Genomic DNA, 21914 nt, shown 5'->3' on the forward strand with positions numbered 1-21914 from the left:
TGGCCACCCGAAGCCACCGAGAAACATGTGGGTGGGAGCGCATTGCCAACAGAATGGAGAATCCCGCCAGCGGAGAATTCACACCAGTTTTTTTGTGTGTTCTAGTTCAGTTTTCCACCAAGTGTTTTTTTAAAATCGGGTTATTTTCACAGCTTTCAATAATATAATAATAATAATCGCTTATTGTCACAAGTAGGCTTCAATGAAGTTACTTTGAAAAGCCCCTAGTCGCCACATTCCGGCGCCTGTTCGGGGAGGCTGGTACGGGAATTGAACCTGCACTGCTGGTCTTGTTCTGCATTACGAGCCAGCTGTTTAGTCCACTGTGCTAAACCAGCCCCAGGCAAATTCAATTGCCTCCGACTTTGATCAGTTGAATACTGAAAATAATATTTGTGTTAGTAATATTTACTGATATAAAGATATGTGAAACTCAGTTACTGAGTCATTAACTTATATCTCGTTATCACTGACTGGTTAGCAGTGGTGAAAACATACTTCTGACTTCAACAATTCATTTTTTCCCACCTGTGTAGAGTATATCGCATTGGTCAATGCAGGGATGTTAAAGTGTTCCGACTAATTTCATTGGGTACGATTGAGGAAATAATGTATCTGCGCCAGCTCTATAAGCAGGTGAGCAATTAATAGGTTGGCAGTTTTTCTCAACTGGTCATCTCCTCATAACCATTCATTATTTTAAGGCATTTCTGAGCAGGCTTTTTTAAATTGATCAAGTGGGTACTTTTTCCTCAGATCATAGAATTTACGGTGCAGAAGGAGGCCATTCGGCCCATCGAGTCTGCACCGGCTCTTGGAAAGAGCACCCTACCTAAGCCCACACCCCCACCCTATCCCCATAACCCAGTAACTCCACCCAACACTAAGGGCAATTTTGGACACTAAAGGCAATTTAGCATGGCCAATCCACCTAACCTGAACATCTTTGGACTGTGGGAGGAAACCGGAGCACCCAGAGGAAACCCACGCACACAGGGAGAACGTGCAGACTCCGCACAGACAGTGACCCAAGCCGGGAATCGAACCTGGGACCCTGGATTTGTGAAGCAATTGTGCTAACCACTATGCTACGGTGCTACCGTGTTCTAAGCATATAAAAATGTACAAAAATTATCCCTGATAATCCTATAAAACTAAATCGTCCTTGTTGGATTTATTGGGTTCGTAAAAGTTTTTCAATGTTTTAATATTTTTAACAATACCATATTCATACCAGGTACTATATTTTCCTCCCCCTCACAACAGCTATGTTATTATAAATAGCTTTTTTCCCCAAAAATTAATTGACAATAAAAACCTATAACATGAATTTACTTCTGATGATTTGTGACAGGGCAACAACATAATCACAATTCTGCCCTACAGCACTGCTCCTGATGACAATCCTTTATTCAGTAATCTCTAGCAAGAAAGATGGCATAGTTGCTTTTGAAGACTCCAGATCGATGTAGAGATAACCTGCTCCCAGATGGAGAGCCATCAGCTTTATTGGCAATCAACAGTTTGAGCAACATGGGAGCTATATCCTGGGTGAGCCTCCCCGTTTCTCTCTAATCTCCTCATGCCCCACAACCTTCCCAAATACCTGCACTTCTCTATTTATATTGCCTTGTGCATCCCTGATTTTAATCACACCCACATTTGGTGTCTATGCCTCCAGCTACCAAGGCACTGTGCTCTGGAATATCCTCCTTCAGACTCTCTGCATCTCTACCTTCCTTTCTTCCTTTAAAATGCTCCTTAAGATCTACACCTTTTGGTCATCTAGCTAATAACTCCTTTTGTGGTTCAGTGTCATAATTTGTTTTATAATCTCCCTGTGAAGCCTGCTAAAAGCACTATGCACTTTATAAATATAACTTATTGTTGTACAGTTAAATCAGCCAGGGCCTCTGTTTTCTGTCTAATTCCTGAATGGAATGGATGGGCATGTGTGCGTGGGGAATGAGGTCAGATTGACGACGGGCCAAAGAGACAAATCATGGAGCTTGGTGCTTCTCCCGTTTCCGGGCCCCGGACCATTTTGTGATTCACCTGACCCGCTCCTGATGGTGTGTTCCGGATCTCAGAGAATCATAGAATTTATAATGCAGAAGGAGGCCATTTGGCCCATCCAGTCTGCACCAGCTCTTGGAAAGAGCACCCTACATAATCCCACGCCTCCACCCTAACTAGTAACCCCACATAATCTTTTGGACACTAAGGGGCAATTTCATAATAATAACCTTTAGTGTCACAAGCAGGAATACATTAACACTGCAATGAAGTTACTGTGAAAAGCCCCTTGTTGCCATATTCCAGAGCCTGTTCGGGTACACAGAGGGAGAATTCAGAATGCCCAAATTACCTAACAGCACGTCTTTCAGCACTTGTGGGAGGAAACCGGAGCACCAGGAGGAAACCCATGCAGACACAGGGAGAACGTGCAGACTCCACACAAAGACAGTCACCCAAGCCGGGAATCTAACCTGGGACCCTGGAGCTGTGGTGCTACCGTGCTGCCTTATCACCTAAACACCAAACCTGCACATCTTTGGACTGATGGAGGAAACCGGAGCACCCGGATCAAACTCCACGCAGTCACCCGAGGCCAGAATTGAACCCGGGTCACTGGAGCTGTGAAGCAGCAGTGCTAATCACTGTGCTACCGTGCCATCCAGGGAGGTGAAGGGTCCAAAAATGGTGAGAATATCATTAACCCTAATTTTTATTCATTTCATTCTCATGAACGAGATTGAAGTCAAATGCAGCGGCCTCCTGGGAATTACTCCTCTCCCCAGCAAGAAGTCACGCACGTGCCATTTAGTACTCATTTTCAAAAAAGTGAAGCTGGCGCAATGGCTTCTGAGGGATGATTAGCACACTACATGTTCAGCAAGCTTTGATGCCCGAACAATGTGTCTGAACTCTAGGAGCATCAGCACCATAGAGGTAGCTGCCAACAATCAAACACTAAAGAGCAGGGCTTCACCTCTTAGGATCCGCTCACGGCCAAAGGGTAAGTTTGTAGATGAGCGGAGGGAAGCTGATCATGGTCTTCCTAATATTCCAGGCAGAAGTTATTATAAGGTCTAGGGGCTCTGGTGAATGTGCTAAGCAAGGTTCGCCAGCATGTCTGCCTTGCTGGATGGCAAGAGAAGGCAGGGGGAGGTTTGGGGGATTTGAGGGTCCCGGGATGGAAGCCCTAAAAGATTGTCTCCTTTTCCAATTCTTTCCAGATATAACAATGCTTGCGGGTGTTGATCCCACGGAGACTGCACTCGCGATGTTTGTGGTAGCTGAGACAAGCATATGCTGTAAAAGGCAGCAACGCCAACTCAGGCTGGAGGCAGCACCCCATGTACAGCGGGATGCCGCACACCCTGCAGACCCGATCGCCCAACAGGCTGAGGAGGGACCCAGAAGGGCAACCGCCCAAGGTGTGCAGACATCATCGGTCGTTCCATAAGCTGACAGACAGCATACGCCGCAGACTTTTCCGTCTCAACTGAGAGACCGTGTGACACCTGTGACACGGCACCGTTTGGAGGAGGAAGACACCCTCTTCCAGTAGCCGTGAAAGTTATTGCATCCCTAAGCTTTTACACCACCAGGTCATTCTAGGGCTTGGGCGGGGACCTGTGTGGCATATCACAGTCAGCTGCCCACAGGTGCATCCGGGAGGTGACAGATGCTCTATATGCCTAGGCATCTGATTATATCATCTTCAACCTGGACCAGGCCCACCAGGATTTGCTGCCATTGCCGGGATGCCCCAGGTCCAAGGGGTTAACGATGGCGCACATGTTGCCCTGCGAGCACTGGGCATCAGGGAGTGCCCTATATTAATAGGAAGGGTTTGCACTCGCTGAATGTTCAGATTGTGTGCAACACCGCCTCACAATCATGCATGTATGTGTCCCTACCCTGGGAGCACACACGACAGCTTAACCCTGGGGCTCTTCGAGATCCCTGGTGTCTTCGAGGATGCTCCCAGGATGAGGATTGGCTCGTGGGGGACAAGGGATACCCTGAGGTCATGGCTGATGACGCCGGTGCAGAGCCTGAGACTGCCCAAGATGCGGATCAGATGCTCTGGCGATGGCTTACAGTACAACCCCAAAGGGTCTCCCACTTTGTGGTGGTCTGTCATGCCCTCCACAATCTGACACAGCAGCAGGATGACACACTGGAGAAGCAGCAGGAGGAGGCGGAGGGACATGCAGCCTCGTTTGAAGAGCAGGATGAGGCGGTCCAGTAGGTGCTGGAGAATGAGTTCGAGGAGGAGCCAGAGAATGGAAGACAGGTGCCGGCAAGGGTTCAACATGCCAGAAGGACCAGGGAGGCCCTCATCGCCACCAGACGAGGCTGTGTTAGTCAGCTCAACCATCCCACCCAACCATTTCCCTCCAAACTGCCACCCATTTCACCCCCACACCTCGCCCACTCCCCATATTTCTCTCCCTTTCCCCTGTCCCCCTCCATCACACCGCCCCCTCCCCATCATCCTGTTGCCCCCCCCCCCCCCCCTCCAAGGGTCTATGTAACATCACTTCTGGGTGATGGGCTTGTGTTGGCACTGTAGGTGGGTCACTATACAAGGAAGGAGAGTGATGATCACTCGCTGTGAGGAAAGCTCTGGTGCTCGTCAGTTTCTACTAAAGTCTGACTCCTGTCTTTGTGCTGACAGCGCATCACACCCATCCTCTGAATGGGATCTGCATCAGGGGCTTTTGATCTTGAACCACTGGGGGTGGGGGAGCGGAGGGCAACAGGAGGTGGGGGTGCAGGCAGGCCCGCTGTGATGATTAACTTGATAGAGGCTTCACATATGTCAAGTGTTACATGTTTTAATAGTGAACATTTTACTGTGACAGATTTCCATTCCCCTTAGTTACAGATCGTGTTCCCCTCACCCACAGCCGTCCCAATGCTCCTCACTCTTCTTGACCTTCTGGCGTTTAGTGCAATGTTTTTCAAACTTCTTTTTCCTGGGACCCACTTTTACCAACCCGCCGACCTTCGGGACTCACGCCGGCTGACCTTTGCGACCCAGTATTTTTATTTACCTATAATACGACAGGTGAGCCTGCTTCGTCCTCACAATCTCACTTACTTTGTCATTCAAGAAGTCTTACAACACCAGGTTAAAGTCCAACAGGTTTGTTTCAAATCACTAGCTTTTGGAAGGAGCAGTGCTCTGAAAGCTCGTGATTTGAAACAAACCTGTTGGACTTTAACCTGGTGCTGTAAGACCTCTTACTGTGCTCACCCCAGCCCAATGCTGGCATCTCCACATCTTTGTCATTCAATGATACATTTCTGCTAAAGACTTAAGCTGATGATTTCAGTTCCTACTGCATCCTTTGAAAAAAAATCAAGAGGTTTGCCCTCAAACTCACCGTGCTTGGTCTTTGAAGTTCTGAGAGTTTTAAACTTTCATTTGCCAGTCCTTCCCTGCACATAACAGTCATGGGCTTTGCATCCTGATTTTCATTGGTATAATTAACAAAGACATTCCTTAATAAATCAGCATTGTACTGCCCTGTTCCCGATTTCAGTTTCTTTTTAGTAGACTGTTCACCAGAGGCCCTGGACATCTGTGTGCAGCTCACACTAGCCCTGTTTAAGGTCAGGTGGACTCCAGTCTTGTAAGTGTAGTTAACCGCTAAATGCTCCGTTGGCAATCATAGAATCATAGAAGTTTACAGCATGGAAACAGGCCCTTCGGCCCAACCAGTCCATGCCGCCCAGTTTTTACCATTAAGCTAGTCCCAGTTGCCTGCACTTGGCCCATAACCCTCTATACCCATCTTACCCATGTAAATAGAAATCTAGGCTTCATTTTCTCCCCAACAGAGCATAATTAAATATGGCAGAAGGGGGGGGTCAGACAGTCATAGCAGGACATTCACTTGGGCTTGGAGGATGTGCCAGATCCAATGTAACAGAGAACTGTGCCTCCTGCAGACCGGATGAGGACCTGCACCATTGAATTCAGGGCAGGTCGATTGCGATGGAGGCAGAGCCACTAACAAGAGACCACCTCCATCCCTCAACCGCCCCCGCATGCAACTACGCCAGCCACTTCAGGCTTTGCAGGGAGTTGGCGCAGTTCCTGATCAAGATGTAGAGTTGCAAGCTGTACTCCACGGACAAGGCCCACTCCAACTCGCTACTGGCCCATGCCAGCTTCTGCAGGAGGGCCTGCTCGACCTCCCTATTGGCAGGGGCCAGTAGGTTGCCTGGGCGGGGGGCTGCGGCGCCCTCGGCATGGCTCAGGGAGCAGAGCCCTGGCGTCCGGGGACATATACGGAGTGGAATGGAATGGGAGGGGAGCGGCTCCGAGTGGTCATTGAAAGTGCATTGTTGCTCCCTCACTTGCGACAAGGCTACTTGTGGGTTCAAAGCTTGGTTGCCCTTGACCATGTGAGAATCCAGCTCCTCAGGCGACACAGTAGTTTTTCCATTTCTTGTCTTGAAGAAGGATTGTTCCACATTCCTGACAAAAATTTGCCGGCATCCTGTATCCTTTCAGCAGGTAATCCCTCATCAGTTTGGTGGTCTTGTCCTGGCGTTCACGGCGGACCTCGATCACCTTCATCTCTGCCTCAAAAGGGGGGTGGCCCACGTAAGCTATCATCCCTATAATTCAGAGCCATACTGCTGCCGGCATCTTAAAAGCCAGTCGTGGCTGTTGGGCGCTCCTCCTGCGATCGGGAATGCAGCGACCAATCGCTCTGAGACTCTCCCGACACCCACCCACGGGTCACGCCATACAGTTTGAAAATTCCTTGTCTAATGCTATGTCTAGGTGAGCCCCCAGGATGCACATCAAAGGTGGAGGCATCTTGCTGCTTTTATAATAATGATAATATCTATTAGTGTCACAAGTAAGCTTACATTAACACTGCAATGAAGTTACATTGAAAAGCCCCTAGTCGCCACACTCCGGCGCCTGTTGAAGTACACTGAGGGAGAATTCAGAATGTCCAAATTACCTTCCAGCACATCTTTGTGGGAGGAAACCGGAGCACCCGGAGGAAACCCACGCAGACACGGGGAAAATGTGCAGACTCCGTACAGACAGTGACCCAAGCCAGGAATCGAACCTGGGACCCTGGAGCTGTGAAGCCACAGTGCTAACTACTGTGCTACTGTACTGCTATATGCAAATTGGGTCATTAATATTAAGAGCAGTAACAATAGTATGCAACATTAGTTTGTGTGCACCCTTTAGATAATTCTAATGCATATTAAAAAAAACAGAGAATATAAATTTTATTTTAACAGCGTTTAGCAATATTGTTAATTTGACAGGAAAATATCCCATTAATTGTTCATAACACTGTGCAGATAACACTTATTTCAATGACTGTCATGAACATCTTCTGCACATTGCACATACATGGTGACAGTAAATTAATTTTGAGAGGAAATTCACTACCTGCAACCCAGATAGCAAGAAAAGCTTTTAGGTTTCTCATATATTTTGATTGCCTGTTCTGTATAGGAAAAAAAAACTATCTCCATTTTGCAGCTTGCGTTGTTTCATTGTTATAGAGTTGTTGAAGGTAAGAGGGAGGGAACGAGGAGAGAAGATGAGAGCGGATGGTCCCATTCACCTATTGTTGCCTAAGCTCCCTCCTCCCTCACCAGACACACTGACACAGCACTCGCTCACCTCACTCAAGATAACTCCACAGCACTAGAAGCAAGTTTCCAGATCCCTGGGAGTGACTCACTCTGTGGACAGCTCCCACAGACATGTTCAGGGCAGGTTACTGGCAGAGACTCCCTGTTATTTCATTTTCTGTTTTTTCTCCTTGGCTTTACAAATGATGTTGTCACAAATTGTTCAGTGCAGCTGATGGACTCCTGCATTTGAGGCTAGTGGGAGCAGGAGAATAGCTGCTCCAGCTCCTCCCAATCAGAGGTTCACTCTCTCCCACCCTTGCTGTTCCTCCAATCATAGATTCTGACTCTGGAGGAGTGACAAAAGCAGAAGGGAAGGAATCTTTGGAGGAGCTGGAGCAATGACTAACTTTAGCCTTGTTTCATTGATTTCCCCAATAGATTGCACTCAACAAGTCTTAGCAACTTCAGGGGAAGATAACGTGAGCTTCAAAAGAAAGTCCTGAGCAGTACACTTAGACCTACAGATCTGTTCATACATTAGAACTTGTTTATTTCCTTTTCATGCATAAAATGAAGTGCATTGTCTATGGAGTGCATAGACCAATGGGAAAATCAAAAGCAAGGTAGGCAGCTATAGAATAACCAATGAGAATCTAAGTACTTAGGAAAAACAACCAATCTTGAACTGTCAGAGAGTCTGTCAATAATAAAAGGAAAATAACGATGAACCAATTGAATCACTCAAACGTTATTTCTTAGTCATTGAAATTTCTAAGGTCTTAAATAATGTTTTGAACAAAATAAAAATATTTTAAATTACATACTTCGCAATAGCATGGTTAAATCTAAACAGCGTTTAAAACGTCTGGGGTGAAATTTCCACAGCTGATAGCATTGTCCACCTCTCAGTCAGAAGGTTATGGATTTGAACACTAAGGGAGTGCAGCATTATCAGAAATGTTGGGTGGAATTCTCTGTTAGCCGACGGCAAAATCAGGAAATGCGATTGGGCGGAGAATAGGTTCCGACGCCAAACGCGCAGCAGGTGCCAATTTGACGGCAAATCGCGATTCTCCGTCACCTCGAAAATGGTGCCAATGCATTTCACTCCACACGTACAGTAGACACCGTTTGCATATCATTAGCAGGTCTGACCCGGTACTCTCTAGGGCCTCTGCGATTCTCCGCCTCTGATGGACTGAGTTCCCAACGGATTTGTTCACTTGTGCTTTCAAAAATCGTGAACTGGTGTGGCGGTTTCTGAGGGAGAGAGAGAGTATGGAAGGTGTTCAACATCGCCATAGTTTGCAGACAGTTCTGCCGCTGGCTTGGGGGGCTTCTGCCAGGGCTGGGGGGAGTAATGGGGGATGGCCAGGAAGTGGGCTGTGGAGTCGGGTGGACGGGCACAGAGCACCATTGCTGCAGTCGGCAAGGCAGCCATGCAGCTGGGCACACCGCTAACAGCCCACTTTGAACCTGGTGCCATGGGCTATATAGGGGGTCCCCCCCCCCCCCCAGGGCAGCCCCCTGGGTGCCCTCTGGCCCCAGACGACCCATCAGCTGTTTGGGCACACTCCAGCACAACCAGTGCCATCTTGCTGGCTGGGATAAGTGAGTGTGGGGATATGTGTAGATGCGGCTGCAGATTGTCAACCTCCTGAGTGTCGATCATGGACCCGGCGAATCTCGCATCATTTTAATTAGAATCAATTGTGTTCCACGTGGCACCGGTGTTAGCCCCTTAATAGTAGGAGAATCGGTTCAGGAGCGGCGCCAAATTTTCTGTCGTGAAAGTCCACGGATTCTCTATTGGCATCAACACTGAGCGGTGGATTCTCCGATCGCGGATGCCGAAATCGCGTTCAGCGATTGGCCAGAGAATCCGTTTATACACTGAAATCGTGGGCGGGCATTTTGCAGATGCTCTGCCCCCTCAAATCGCTGAGTACGATGCACGCCATTGGGATAGCCTCAGGACATCACCTGAGGCCCTCCCCCGATTATCCGTCCCCAGTCGTGTGTCCTCTCAATTTTTGGGGACCTCACGTGGCAGCTGTGGACAGTGTCCAGCACCCCCACAGTTGGGGGAGGGGGGGAACGTTCTGCTGGCCAGGGAGGCCTTCGCTGGGGGGACTTGTAGGGGATGGTGAGGGGGGTTACAGGGGGGCACTAACTGGCAGGCCGGGTCCGCGTGTGGCCATCGCCATGTTCTACGGCGCGGCCGCCACAAGTCGCTGCCGTGCAAATGCACGGCCACAGACCCGGCCATTCTCTGTCCGTATCTGTAGGTAAAGCCTTTACATGGTGTGGCTGCTAGCCACCCACCGGGCGAAGCATCGGTGCAGAGGCGGAACCGACTTTTTCATTGTAAGACCAGATGCTTCCTCCGGAAATAGCAGCAAAATTGGAGAATCCAGCCCTTGGTCTCAGAAATGGAGCATTCCGCCTCTAGTATTTTGGATAAGATGTTAGATGGAGACTATTTGTCTGACATAAAAGTTCAACTATACAGTTTCCAATTTTGTGTGTAATATTTCTCCCTTAACGAACACTCCCAAAAGCGCATCTTCTGATCAATCTTTCATTTCCTATTTTTTCAGTTTATAATTGCATCTAATTCTTCTTTTTTAAAATAAATTTAGAATACCAATTAATTTTTTTTTCAATTGAGGGGCAGTTTAGCGTGGACAATTCACCTGCACACTTTGGGTTATGGGGGTGAAAACTCCACACGGACAGTGACCCATGACCGGGATCGAACCTCGGCACCGTGAGGCAGCTGTGCTAACCACTGTGCCACCGTGCTACCCCTGGATCACCTACCTACAACAGGGATAACTTCAAAAGTGGTTTGTTGGTTTTTAAGCATCTTGGGATATCGTGAAGACTTGTTTACATTCTATGTAAATGCAAATTATTTTTATTCTTTCTGTTACTCTTTACCTGAAAGCCTCAGTCTTGCCCAAAGCCCTGGCCTTTAGGTAGTATTTTTTATTTAAGAGTTCTTATTCTACTGGCTGACGACAGATTCGACATCTTGAGCAGTAACGCTTATAATTGCTCAGGGTGGGTCAATGGCACTTATTGAGCAGCTCAACATATGCTTCTGTTTAGATTCTTCATATATATTTGTGGTTATTTTTCAAATTATTTGAAGAAGATCTGGACTGTAAATTACAAAAATGCTATTAGGTAATGTTTGTATTAAGTTTATATTAAAAAGAAACAGGCTGGCTGTTCGTGTGTGAGGAGAATTAATTTCAGATATGTCATACTTATACATACCAGTTGTAGTTTCTGTGTTAAATTATAAATAATTGATAGACTTCTTCTATTTAAGAGGAATGGAGGATACAATTTTAACCTAACTCACAGAGCATGGCAAGGCTTGTTCAGCTAACATCCCTGTTGAATTTACTCTCAAATGAAGTTATTTACCCTGTAGCCAACACTCCTGACGTCCAGGACCAGGTACAAACGTTTATAAAATATTATTTAAGGCTGCCTGAAGGTCAGAATAAATACTAAGGTGTGCGAGCGTAATTATATATACATATGCCTGACTATATACAAAATGTGTCCAAATGAACGTATATACATAGGAAAGTGTCGAAAGTGCAGATACATGGCAAACAAAACCATATTTACAGAGGTTAAATCGATGAAGTCACAAAATGTACAAAAGTACAGTCTGCAGATTCAGTCTTTGCGGTGGGCGACGAATTCTTGTTGATCGCCGCAGAGGTGGATCAGGAGCCGCCTGCACGTGGATAGGCGGGATCGCTGCCATCGCAGTGGTCGCATTGGCCGGCAGGATTGCTGGTAGATCGGTGGCCTCGTGGCAGGGTACGTCTGGAGGAAGCATCGTAGGCGGTGGGGCACTTCGGTCAGGTAGAGGGCATGGAACTCTTCGCAGTGCCGTCTTGCGCCATAGGGAGACATCAGTCATGCGGACAAGGAACGATCTTGGGGCCACTTGTTTGATCACAACAGCTGTGGCTGACCAGCCGCCCTCAGGCAACTGGACACGAACATGATCAGTTGGGGCCAGCTCAGGTAGATCCGTGGCATGAGCATCGTATGTAGACTTCTGTTGGGCCCGTGACTGCTGCATTTTCTGTAAGACCGTGAGGTGGTCAAGGTCTGGAACATGGATGGCTGGAACTGTGGTCCTCAGAGTGCGATTCATGAGCATCTGCTCTGGAGACAACCCAGTGGACAGTGGGGTTGCCCTGTATGCCAGCATCGCCAGATTGAAGTCGGAGCCTGAGTCTGCAGCTTTGCACAGCAACCACTTTACAATATGGACCCCTTTCTCGGCCTTCCCGTTCGACTGCGGGTAGTGGGGACTGGAGGTTACATGACGGAAGTTGTAGGACTGTGCAAAATGAGACCATTCCTGGCTGTAAAAGCAAGGACCGTTGTCGCTCATTACCGTGAGCTGAATCCCATGCCTGGTGAACGTTTCTTTGCATGCTTTGATTACCGCCTTCGATGTGAGGTCGGACAGTTTCACCACTTCTGGTTAACTGGAGAAGTAGTCGACCAGGAGTACGTAGTCATGCCCGTTGGCGTGGAAAAGGTCTACACCTACTTTGGACCACGGAGAGGTCACAATCTCGTGCTGTTGCAGCGTTTCCTTGGGTTGAGCTGTTTGAAACTTCTGACAGGTAGGGCAGTTGAGGACTGTGTCGGCAATGTCCTGGCTGATGCCTGGCCAATAGACCGCCTCCCGAACCCTGCGTCGGCATTTCTCGACCCCAAGGTACCCTTATGGAGTTGGCCCAGTACCATAGCCCGCATGCTCTGAGGAATTACGATCCTGTCGAGTTTCAGAAGGATTCCTCCACCACCGTCAGGTCGTCTTTTACGTTATAGAACTGGGGACATTGTCCCTTCTGCCAGCCATTGGTAAGGTGCTGCATCACGCACTGCAGCAGAGGATCCTTGGCCGTCTCCTCACGAATTTGGACCACCCGTTCGTCAGAGGCCGGAAGGTTGGTGGCACACAACTGCACTTGCGCTTCTATGTGGCAGATGAAGTCACTTTGTTCACACGGTGTGGTAATGGACCTGGATAGGCATCTGCAACGATCAGCTCTTTGCCTGGCGTGTATACAAGTTTGAAGTCGTAGCGGCGTAGTTTAAGAAGAATTCGCTGTAACCGAGGTGTCATGTCATTTAAATCCTTCTGGATTATATGGACTAGAGGCCTGTGGTCTGTTTCTACCATGAATTTTGGCAGGCCGTAAACGTAGTCGTGGAACTTGACTATCCCTGTCAGGAGGCCCAGACACTCCTCAACCTGAGCGTACCGTTGCTCAGTGGGAGTCATGTCCCTGGAGGCATACGCCACTTGAGCCCGGGACGAGGAGTCATCTCGCTGAAGGAGCACCGCCCCAATGCCTCTCATTGAAGAACAATCCTCTCAGCCCAGAAAACAATCATGTGAACCTTTGCTGTACTGCCTCCAATGCAATTACATCCTTCCTTAAATAAGGAGACTCTTTCGTAAAACCTCGTTGGCTTGTTCTACTCGTACTATACTTTTCGAAGGGCACTATTAGGACTTTCTGAATAATAGATTCCAGCACTTTGCCAATGACTGATGTCAGGTTGGCCTGTAGTCCCCAGTTTTTTCTCTTCCTCCTTTGTTGGGTCGCTCATCACGTGCAGAAAATGTGAAAATGTTTGTTGTTTTATATTGGGCAGCACGGTAGCACAAGTGGATAGCACTGTGGCTTCACAGCGCCAGGGTCCCAGGTTTGATTCCCCGCTGGGTCACTGTCTGTGCGGAGTCTGCATGTTCTCCCCGTGTCTGCGTGGGTTTCCTCCGGGTGCTCGGGTTTCCTCCCACAGTCCAAAGACGTGCAGGTTAGGTGGATTGGGCATGATAAATTGCCCTTAGTGACCAAAAAGGTTAGATGGGGTTATTGGGTTACAGGGATAGGGTGGAAGTGAGGGCTTAAGTGGGTCAGTTCAGACTCGATGGGCCGAATGGCCTCCTTCTGCACTGTATGTTCTATGGTTCTATATTGTCAGGCCTGTTTGTACGGAAACAATATTAGCACATGATTAATATTCCGATTCAATGCATTCTGAATTGAACAAAAATGTTCTAACTACTAAATGGATCCCAGACCAGCATTTAACCACAATGGCGACATCTATTTGTGTAAGTCTGATGAACTCCGTACCCCTAGGAATTGCTGCTGGTATAAATTTAAAAGAGTGTTTACTTTCTCAAAGCCACAAAACGCTGACACATTGCTGGACCTGATATTTGTGATACATCTATTCTCTCCATCCTATTAGCAACTGCACTGTGCCGTTGTTGGAAGCGAAAACGCAAAGCGCTACTTCAATGCAGTGCAAGGATCAAAGGAGCACTATGGGGAGCTGTTTGGAGTCCAGAATCTTTTTGGTCTACGCACAGGGGGATCCTGCTTGACCCGGGATATCATTCAGGTGAGTAACTCTGGAGTGAACCTCCAGAGAATGCAGTTAGAAATCGTTTAGCTTTGGATAAGCATGCAACATTTTGTTTTGTTTTTCCAGTCATTTTCCCTCAGTCTCACATGTTCTTTTACTCCCCTTTCTCTCCCCCCCCCCATTCATTTTATACTACAGCATAAGTTATTGTGAATTTGCTACTCAGTCGTTGCCAACTCTCACAGGCAGCTTTAATTTTTCTTCAGAAATCCAGGTTTCAAGTTATTCATAATGTTCTTAGATAAAGTATTATGCAAGGAACATGAAAATACTCCTTGCTTAAAGTTTTTCAAGCTTTTGGCTATAACACATGGCTATTTATATTTAAATATATATATGTATTCTGTAACATTTTGTTAGAAAATGCTTCTACAGATGATCAAATACTTATCCTGACAATTTATATCATTGTGTGAAATCTCCCAGAAGAGGTCTTGTGGCACGGTGGATAGTGTCCTTACCTCGAGCCAGAAACACCGGGCGCAATCTTCCAAAAAAGGGAACAAAGTCCCTGAGCAAGCACGTTTGACCGAGTATTTTCTGGCACTCGCAGTGCTAAGAAACACATGACTAGTCAACAGGCCTTCTGCACTGTATGTTCTATAACTCACGGTGAATAAGGGGCCTGAAAGAGGAACTCCCCAATGTAGTGAGAGATGAGGACCCTATTTTTAAATGGCATCCCGATCTTCGAGGCCCCCAAAACAATCCCACACATTTAGAGTGCCAACCTGGCAGTGCCCATGCCAGCTGGTGGTGCCACCCGGGAGGCACCAACAGTGCCAGGGTACCGCCCTGCCCAAAGGGCATGCAGCTGGGAGACCCATGGAGATCCCCACGAGTGCTGTTCCGTCTGGCCCCCGTTTTTGGGGACCAGTACCAAACGGTGCTCACCCGCGGTCTCTGAGGCGAAGGGGTTGAATCTCAAAGCCTCAGGCACCTCGGGAATCTGCACATTAGAGTGAGGCTTACTTACTCACTCTAATGAACTTGCGAGGCATTGCGAGCCGGGTAGATCCCGGGAGCAGGGTCTCCCGGCTTTCAACAGCCATGCTGCGCCGTGGCGAGCTGCTTTTTGTGTGCAGTGTGGCCGTTGGATCGCGCCCATTGGGTTTGAGTCCCAACCCAGGACTTGGTGGCCAAAGAAGGTGTTTTCATAACACGTCCAGACAAGTTGAGTAGCAATCTACAAATCTGTCTGACACATGCTAATGACAAGTGGTACGAGTAGGAGAGATTCCTGTTCAGCCATATGATGGAAATCAAGTTGGAGCCTCTACCTCCAGACCACAACATGCATGGTCAGATCGCATGTATGTAAAAGTTGTCACAGCAACCCAAACTCCCAAAGTGATCTATAACACACCACTATCATCATGAAATCTCCACCTGGATTCTACACTGCTGATCACCCACGTACAGTGCATATCAGAGACAGCTGATCAGCTCATAATGGAAAATAGCTGGGAGATTTTCCTCATCACACTCCACCCCAAACCCCACTGAAAGTTTTCCCACTTTGAGCCCGCAGCTTATTCACGGGGAGTCAGTAGCACAATAGCAGTAAAGCTGCCTGTTTGAAACAGGGAGCCAATTTGTTTTAAAGTTACTCTGTGGTCCATTTCCTGATTTGTGCATGGTACAAGCAGGATTTGAAGATTACTTCCATTATTGAGTCAGAGTAGGAACTACTGGGTATCCATTTGTGCTGCAGTTTCGGAGGACTGGCAATGACAATCCTAAACATTGAGCACAAAAGGTCATACCCACAACACAAGTTCTTTCAAGTAAGTGCCAATCAGATGCTAAACAGTTGGACCTCATTGCAAAAGAGGATAAAATGACCAATTGCATTACTTGAAACTTGTTTTGGATTTTTTTTGTGGGTCGTTTAATTGGCAAATGCCAAAACATAGATCACCTATGTGTTGCGTGCCAAGAGATATATTTTTTCTTTCTATTTGTTCATGGGATGTGGGGGTACTAGCTTAGCCAGCATTTATTGCCCATCGATAATTGCCCTTGAGAGGTTCTGGTGTGCAGCCAATGTGCTCTAGAAACACCCACAGTGCTGTTAGGAAGGACATTCCAGGATTTTGACTTAACAGTGATATAGTTGCAAATCAGTTTGTGACTTCATGGGGAATTTGTTCCCAAGCATCTGCTTTCCTTGGCCTTTAGGTGGTAGAGGTCATAGGTTTGGAAGGTTCTATTGAGGCTTTGGTGATTTGCTACAGTGCATCCTGTAGATGGTACACACTGCTGCCACTGTGTATTGGTGGCGGATGGAGTGAATGCTTAAGGGGGTGGATGGGGTGCCAATCTAGCAGGCTACTTTGTCCTGGATGATGTGGAGCATCGAGTATTGGAGCTTCACTCATCCGGCAGCACAGTGATGGTAGCACAGTGGTTAGCACCGTCGCTTCAAAGCTCCAAGGTCCCAGGTTCGATTCCCGGCTTGGGTCACTGTCTGTGTAGAGTCTGCACGTTCTCTCCGTGTTTGCGTGGGTTTCCTCCGGGTGCTCCGGTTTCCTCCCACAGTCCAAAGATGTGCATTAGGTGTATTGGCCATGCTAAAATTGCCCTTAGTGTCCAAAATGTTTAGGTGGGGTTAAGGGGATAGGGTAGAGCCGTGGGCTTAAGAGGGGTGCGCTTTCCAAGGGCCGGTGCAGACTCAATGGGCCGAATTGCCTCCGGCTGCACTATACATTCTATGATCTATGAAGTGGAAAGCATTCCATTACACTCCTGACTTTTGCCTTGTAGATGGTGAACAAGCTTTGGGGACTAAGGAGTTGAGTGACTTTGTGCAAAATTCCCAACTTCTGGCCTGCGCTTTTAACTGCAGTATTTACATGACTAGTCCAGTTCAGTTTCTGGTCAATGTTAACCCCCAGGGGGTAATAAATAAATAAGCCCATTCCAGTGCCGAGTATTGGAGATTGTGAAGAAAACCTATTAGTCTAATAGGGCTCCATATGAACCATGGAATTCCTACAGTACAGAAGGAGGCTATTTGGCCCATCAAATCTGCACCGACCCTCAATACAACACCTTACCTAGGCCCACTCCCCTGCCGTACACCCCCGTCACCCTGTAACACCACCTAACCTGATCATTTTTGGATACTATGGGGCAATTTAGCATGGCCAATCTACCTAACCTGAACACCTTTGGACTGTGGGAGGAAAGCGGAGCATCCGGAGGAAACCCACACAGACACAGGGAGAACATGCAAACTCCACACAGACAGTCACTCAAGGCCGGAATTGAACCCGTGTCCCTGGTGCTGTGAGACAGAAGTGCTAACCATTGTGTACTGTGCACAGGTGGGGGATTCAGTGATGGTAATGCCATTAAATGTCATAGAATCTCTACAGTGCAGAAGGAGGCCATTTGCCCATCAAGTTTGCACCGACCCTCCTACCTAAGCCCATACCCCCAAGCTTTCCCGGTAACCCCAACAAATCTTTTGGCACTAAGGAGCAATTTAGCATGGCCAATCCACCTAACCTGCACATCTTGGGAGAAAACCGGAGCACCCGGAGGAAACCCACGCAGACATGGGGAGAGCGTGCAAACTTCACACAGTCACCCAAGGCCAGAATTGAACCCGGGCCCCTGGAGCTGTGAGACAGCTGAACTAACCACTGGCCACTGTGTTGCCAAAGGTAAATTTGCCGTAGTCCTAGATGACCATAGGCTGCTTTCCCCTTTGAGGGGAGAGCTGACTGGTGATTATTTAACCTGAGGATCATTGCACCTCAGGCGGGGGGCAAGGCTGAGAAGGGGGAGATGGTTAGATTCTCATGAGGAGATGGTTCGATTATCTCGTTGGAGATGGTCATTGCCTGGTACTTGTGTGGCGCAAATGTTACTTGCCACTTATCAGTTCAATTCTGGATATTGTTAAGGCCTTGCTGCATTTGGAAATGGACTGCTTCAGTATCTGAAAAATCGCCAGCGGTGTTGAATATTGTGCCGTCATCTGCAAATATCCCCACTTTTGATCTTATATTGGAATGAAGGTCAATGATGAAACAGCTGAAGATGGTGAGGCCTAGGATGCTAACTCGAGTAATTCCTGCAATGATGTCACCAGATTGAAATGACAGACCTCGGACAAACACAGCCATCTTCGGTGCTCGGTATGACTCCAATCAATGCGAGAGTTTTTCCCCTGACTGCCATTGACTTAATTTGTCTCCTTGAACCTTGCAAATTTAACAAGATAATAGTTGATTTGATTGTGGCCTCAACTCCACATTCTGTCTTCTCTTGATAACCTTTGACAAATCCCATGACATTTCTTGAAGAGCAGAGGAGTCCCCTCTTGTGTGCTGGCCAACACTTATCCCTCAGCCATCACCAGCAGAGTAAATTATCCAGTCATTTATCCCTTTGTTATTTTTGGGACTTTGCTGTGTGTAAATTAGCTGCCAACTTTCTAACACTACACTTTTCGAAGTATTTAATTGGCTGTGAAACACTTTAAGACATTCTGAGATTGTGAAAAGTTTTAGATAAATGCTCAATCTTTCTTTTCTTTAAATACAGTACTGTTGAATTTTTAATAGTAACAAAGGACTTGCTGTTCTCTACGGATTAAATAAGAGCAGCACGTGATGTAAATGTCAAAGAGTCATTTCCTAAACCTACTTACTGGGTTCTCCTGGTTCATCTTACTTTCCAGCATGAAATGTTTCAAGAGGCAATTGTAAAAGGAATCAAATGGATTAGATTTACATTTCTGTGGCTTCGATTTCCTTTTATCCTAGCATTGCAAAAATGGTCAAAAAGTACTTACTAATAATGAAATGCATTGCTGTTTTTAATATAACTAAAACATGTGATTTCTTATGTATTTTGTTGCAGAGGACAGGTCAAGTGGAAGCAGGAGTGACGACAGCTGCTACACAGTTGAGAGAAGAACCACCAACGACAAGGCTGGAAACAGTGAGTTTCCTTCATCTCATGTAAATGAAAAATACCACACCCGAAATTCATGGAGAGTGCAGCGTGCATTAATGACCCCTAGTGATTCCTCGCCACTCTGATACACTATTACTTCCCAGTGCTGTCGCCGGCTTCACAGCTCACTTTCCCAGAGATTAACAGTGTTCAATGTACGGGTGGGAGCCTCATCTGGAAACCAAGAGAGCTTTTGATTATATAACCTTTTAAAACATTCTTTTCTCATGACGAATACTGATGTGTGCAATGTACTGTGATGTATTTACCAGGCACATTCAAATATCTCAATGCAGCTCTTTCTAGATAATTAGATGACAGTGACTGTTAATGTCGGTTGTGGATGAGTAAATTTTCCCACACTTTATTTACATGTGAAGAACTAAAATATCATTGGAAAGTTTTTGAACTGAATATTCTGTTACAGGGTTTTGAAAATTTGCTTTAAATATACTCCAGCTGCAAAGAAGCAGCATTTGAGAACATGCCCTTGGTATGAGGAAGGCTCATGCAGCGTTGCACTTTTAATTATTTAGGACCACATACAGGACCTTCTCAGGTTAACTTTATGACCCGCTGCTTAAATATCCCTAAATATTACTGACTTGAGAACCTAGAAGTTATTTTGTTTTTAATGCTTCAACCCACACTCTGGTTCTTTTCGGAATAATTATCCACACTGATTGGTAAAGTGAACAGGTAGTTAACTTCTTAGTTTGAACAGGCAGTCAAGAATCTGAGCCATTCAAAAATAAACATTTTCAAAGACAATCCATGGAAGCAAGCTGATACACCTACAGAATTGTGGGATTTTATAGTTTCCCTTCATTTGAATAATACCTAATAATGAATTCATGCCTGATGAAGTAAAACTCTTACTCACCCCACAGTCTTCACATTGAAGATACCCTCCATCCTGTTGTGTGGCACTACCATTGTGCAAATGGGATAGATTTCAAACAGATCTAGCAACTCAAGACTGGGCATCCATGAGGCGCTGTGAGCCATCAGCAGCAGCAGAATTGTATTCAACCACAATCTGTAACCTCATGGCCCGGCATATCCCCCACTCTACCATTACCACCAAGCCAGGGGATCAACCCTGCTTCAATGAAGAATGCAGGAGAACATGCCAGGAGCAACATCAAGCATACCGAAAAATTAGGTGTCACCCTGGTGAAGCTACAACACAGGACTATTTGCGTGCCACCAAACATAAGCAGCAAGTGATAGATGGAGCTAAGCGATTCTGCAACAAACGCATCAGGTCTAAGCTCTGTAGTCCTGCCACATCCAGCCGTGAATGGTGGTGGACAATTAAACAACTCACTGGAGGAGTAGGCTCCACAAATATCCCCATCCTCAATGATGGAGGAGCTCAGCATGTATGTGCAAAAGACAAGGCTGAGGCATTGGCAACAATCTTCAGCCAGAAGTGTTGAGTGGATTTTCCATCTCGGTCTCCTCCGAAAGTCTCCAGCATGACAGATGTCAGTCTTCAGCCAAAACGGTTCACTCCACGTGATATCAAGAAATGGCTGAAGGCACTGGATACTGCAACGGCTATGGGCCCTGACAGTAGCCCGGCAGAACTTACCACACCTATAGCCAAGCTGTTCCAGTACAACTACAACACTGGCATCTACCCGTTAATGTAGAAAATTGCTCTGTGTGTCCTGTACACAAAAAACAGAACGAATCTAACCCAGCCAATTACCACCCTATCAGTCTACTCTCCATCATCAGCAAAGTGATGGAAGGAGTCATCAACAGTGCTATCAAGCAGCACTAACTCAGCATTAACCTGCTCATGGATGCACAGTTTGGGTTCCGCCAGGGCCACTCAGCTCCTGACCTCTATACAGCCTTGGTTCAAACATGGACAAAAGAGCTGAATGCTAGAGGTGACGTTAGAGTGACTGCCCTTGACATCAAGGCAGCATTTGACCTAGTATGCATCAAGGAGCCCTAGCTCAACTGGAGTCATTGGGAATCAGGAGGAAAACTCTTGGTTGGTTGGAGTCATACCTGGCACAAAGGAAGATGGTTGTGGTGATTGGAGGTCAATCATCTCAACTCCAGGACATCACTGCAGGAGTTCCTCAGGGTAGTGTCCGAGGCCCAACTATCTTCAGTTGCTTCATCAATAACCTCCCTTCCATCATAAGGTCAGAAGTGGGGATGTTTGTGGATGACTACACAATGTTCAGCACCATTCGCGACTCTTCACATAGTGAAGCAGCCCATGTCCAAATGCAGCAAGACCTGGACAATATCTAGGCTTGGACTGACAATTGGCAAGTTACATTCGTGCCACACAAGTGCCAGGCAATGACCATCTCCTACAAGAGAGGATCTAACTACCACCCCTTGACATTCAAATGGCATTACCATTGCTGAATCCCCCACAATCAACATCCTGAGGGTTACCATGGATCAGAAACTGAACTGGATTAGTCACATTAATACTGTAGCTACCAGGTCAGGTCAAAGGCTAGAAATCCTACGGCGAATAACCCATCTCCTGAACCCCCAAAGCCTGTCCACCATTTACAAAGCACAAGTCAGGAGTGTAATGGAATACTCTCCACTTCCCTGGATGAGTGCAGCTCCAACAACAATCAAGAGGCTCGGCACCATACAGGACAAAGCATCCCGCTTGATTCCGCCCCCTTCCACAAACATTCAAATCCTCCACCACCGATGAACATGGCATCCCTGTGTACCATCAACAAGATGTACTGCAGTAACTCACGAAGGTTCCTCAGACAACACCTTCCAAACTCACAACCACTACCATCTAGAAGGTCAAG

The 21914-nt window shown here is 47.0% G+C and overlaps 1 protein-coding gene and 1 pseudogene across 5 annotated transcripts in view; one reads left to right on the plus strand and one right to left on the minus strand.

Annotated features, from left to right (window-relative positions):
- Positions 1–21914, plus strand: part of ercc6l2 (excision repair cross-complementation group 6-like 2) — a 137793-nt gene that overhangs the window by 83970 nt on the left and 31909 nt on the right. For all 5 annotated transcript variants that reach the window (XR_011949123.1, XM_072516736.1, XM_072516738.1 and 2 more), the window contains exons 14-16: positions 537–636; positions 13954–14106; positions 19006–19086. Coding sequence is in view for 4 of the 5 variants with exons in the window: in XM_072516736.1 (XP_072372837.1) it covers positions 537–636; positions 13954–14106; positions 19006–19086 (334 nt within the window). In the remaining variant the exon portion in view is untranslated. The remainder of the gene's footprint in view (positions 1–536; positions 637–13953; positions 14107–19005; positions 19087–21914) is intronic.
- Positions 6076–6616, minus strand: LOC140430041 (protein ZNRD2 pseudogene; annotated as a pseudogene).

The sequence above is a fragment of the Scyliorhinus torazame genome, chromosome 9 (assembly GCF_047496885.1).
Source record: "Scyliorhinus torazame isolate Kashiwa2021f chromosome 9, sScyTor2.1, whole genome shotgun sequence".
Taxonomy (NCBI): Eukaryota; Metazoa; Chordata; class Chondrichthyes; order Carcharhiniformes; family Scyliorhinidae; genus Scyliorhinus; species Scyliorhinus torazame.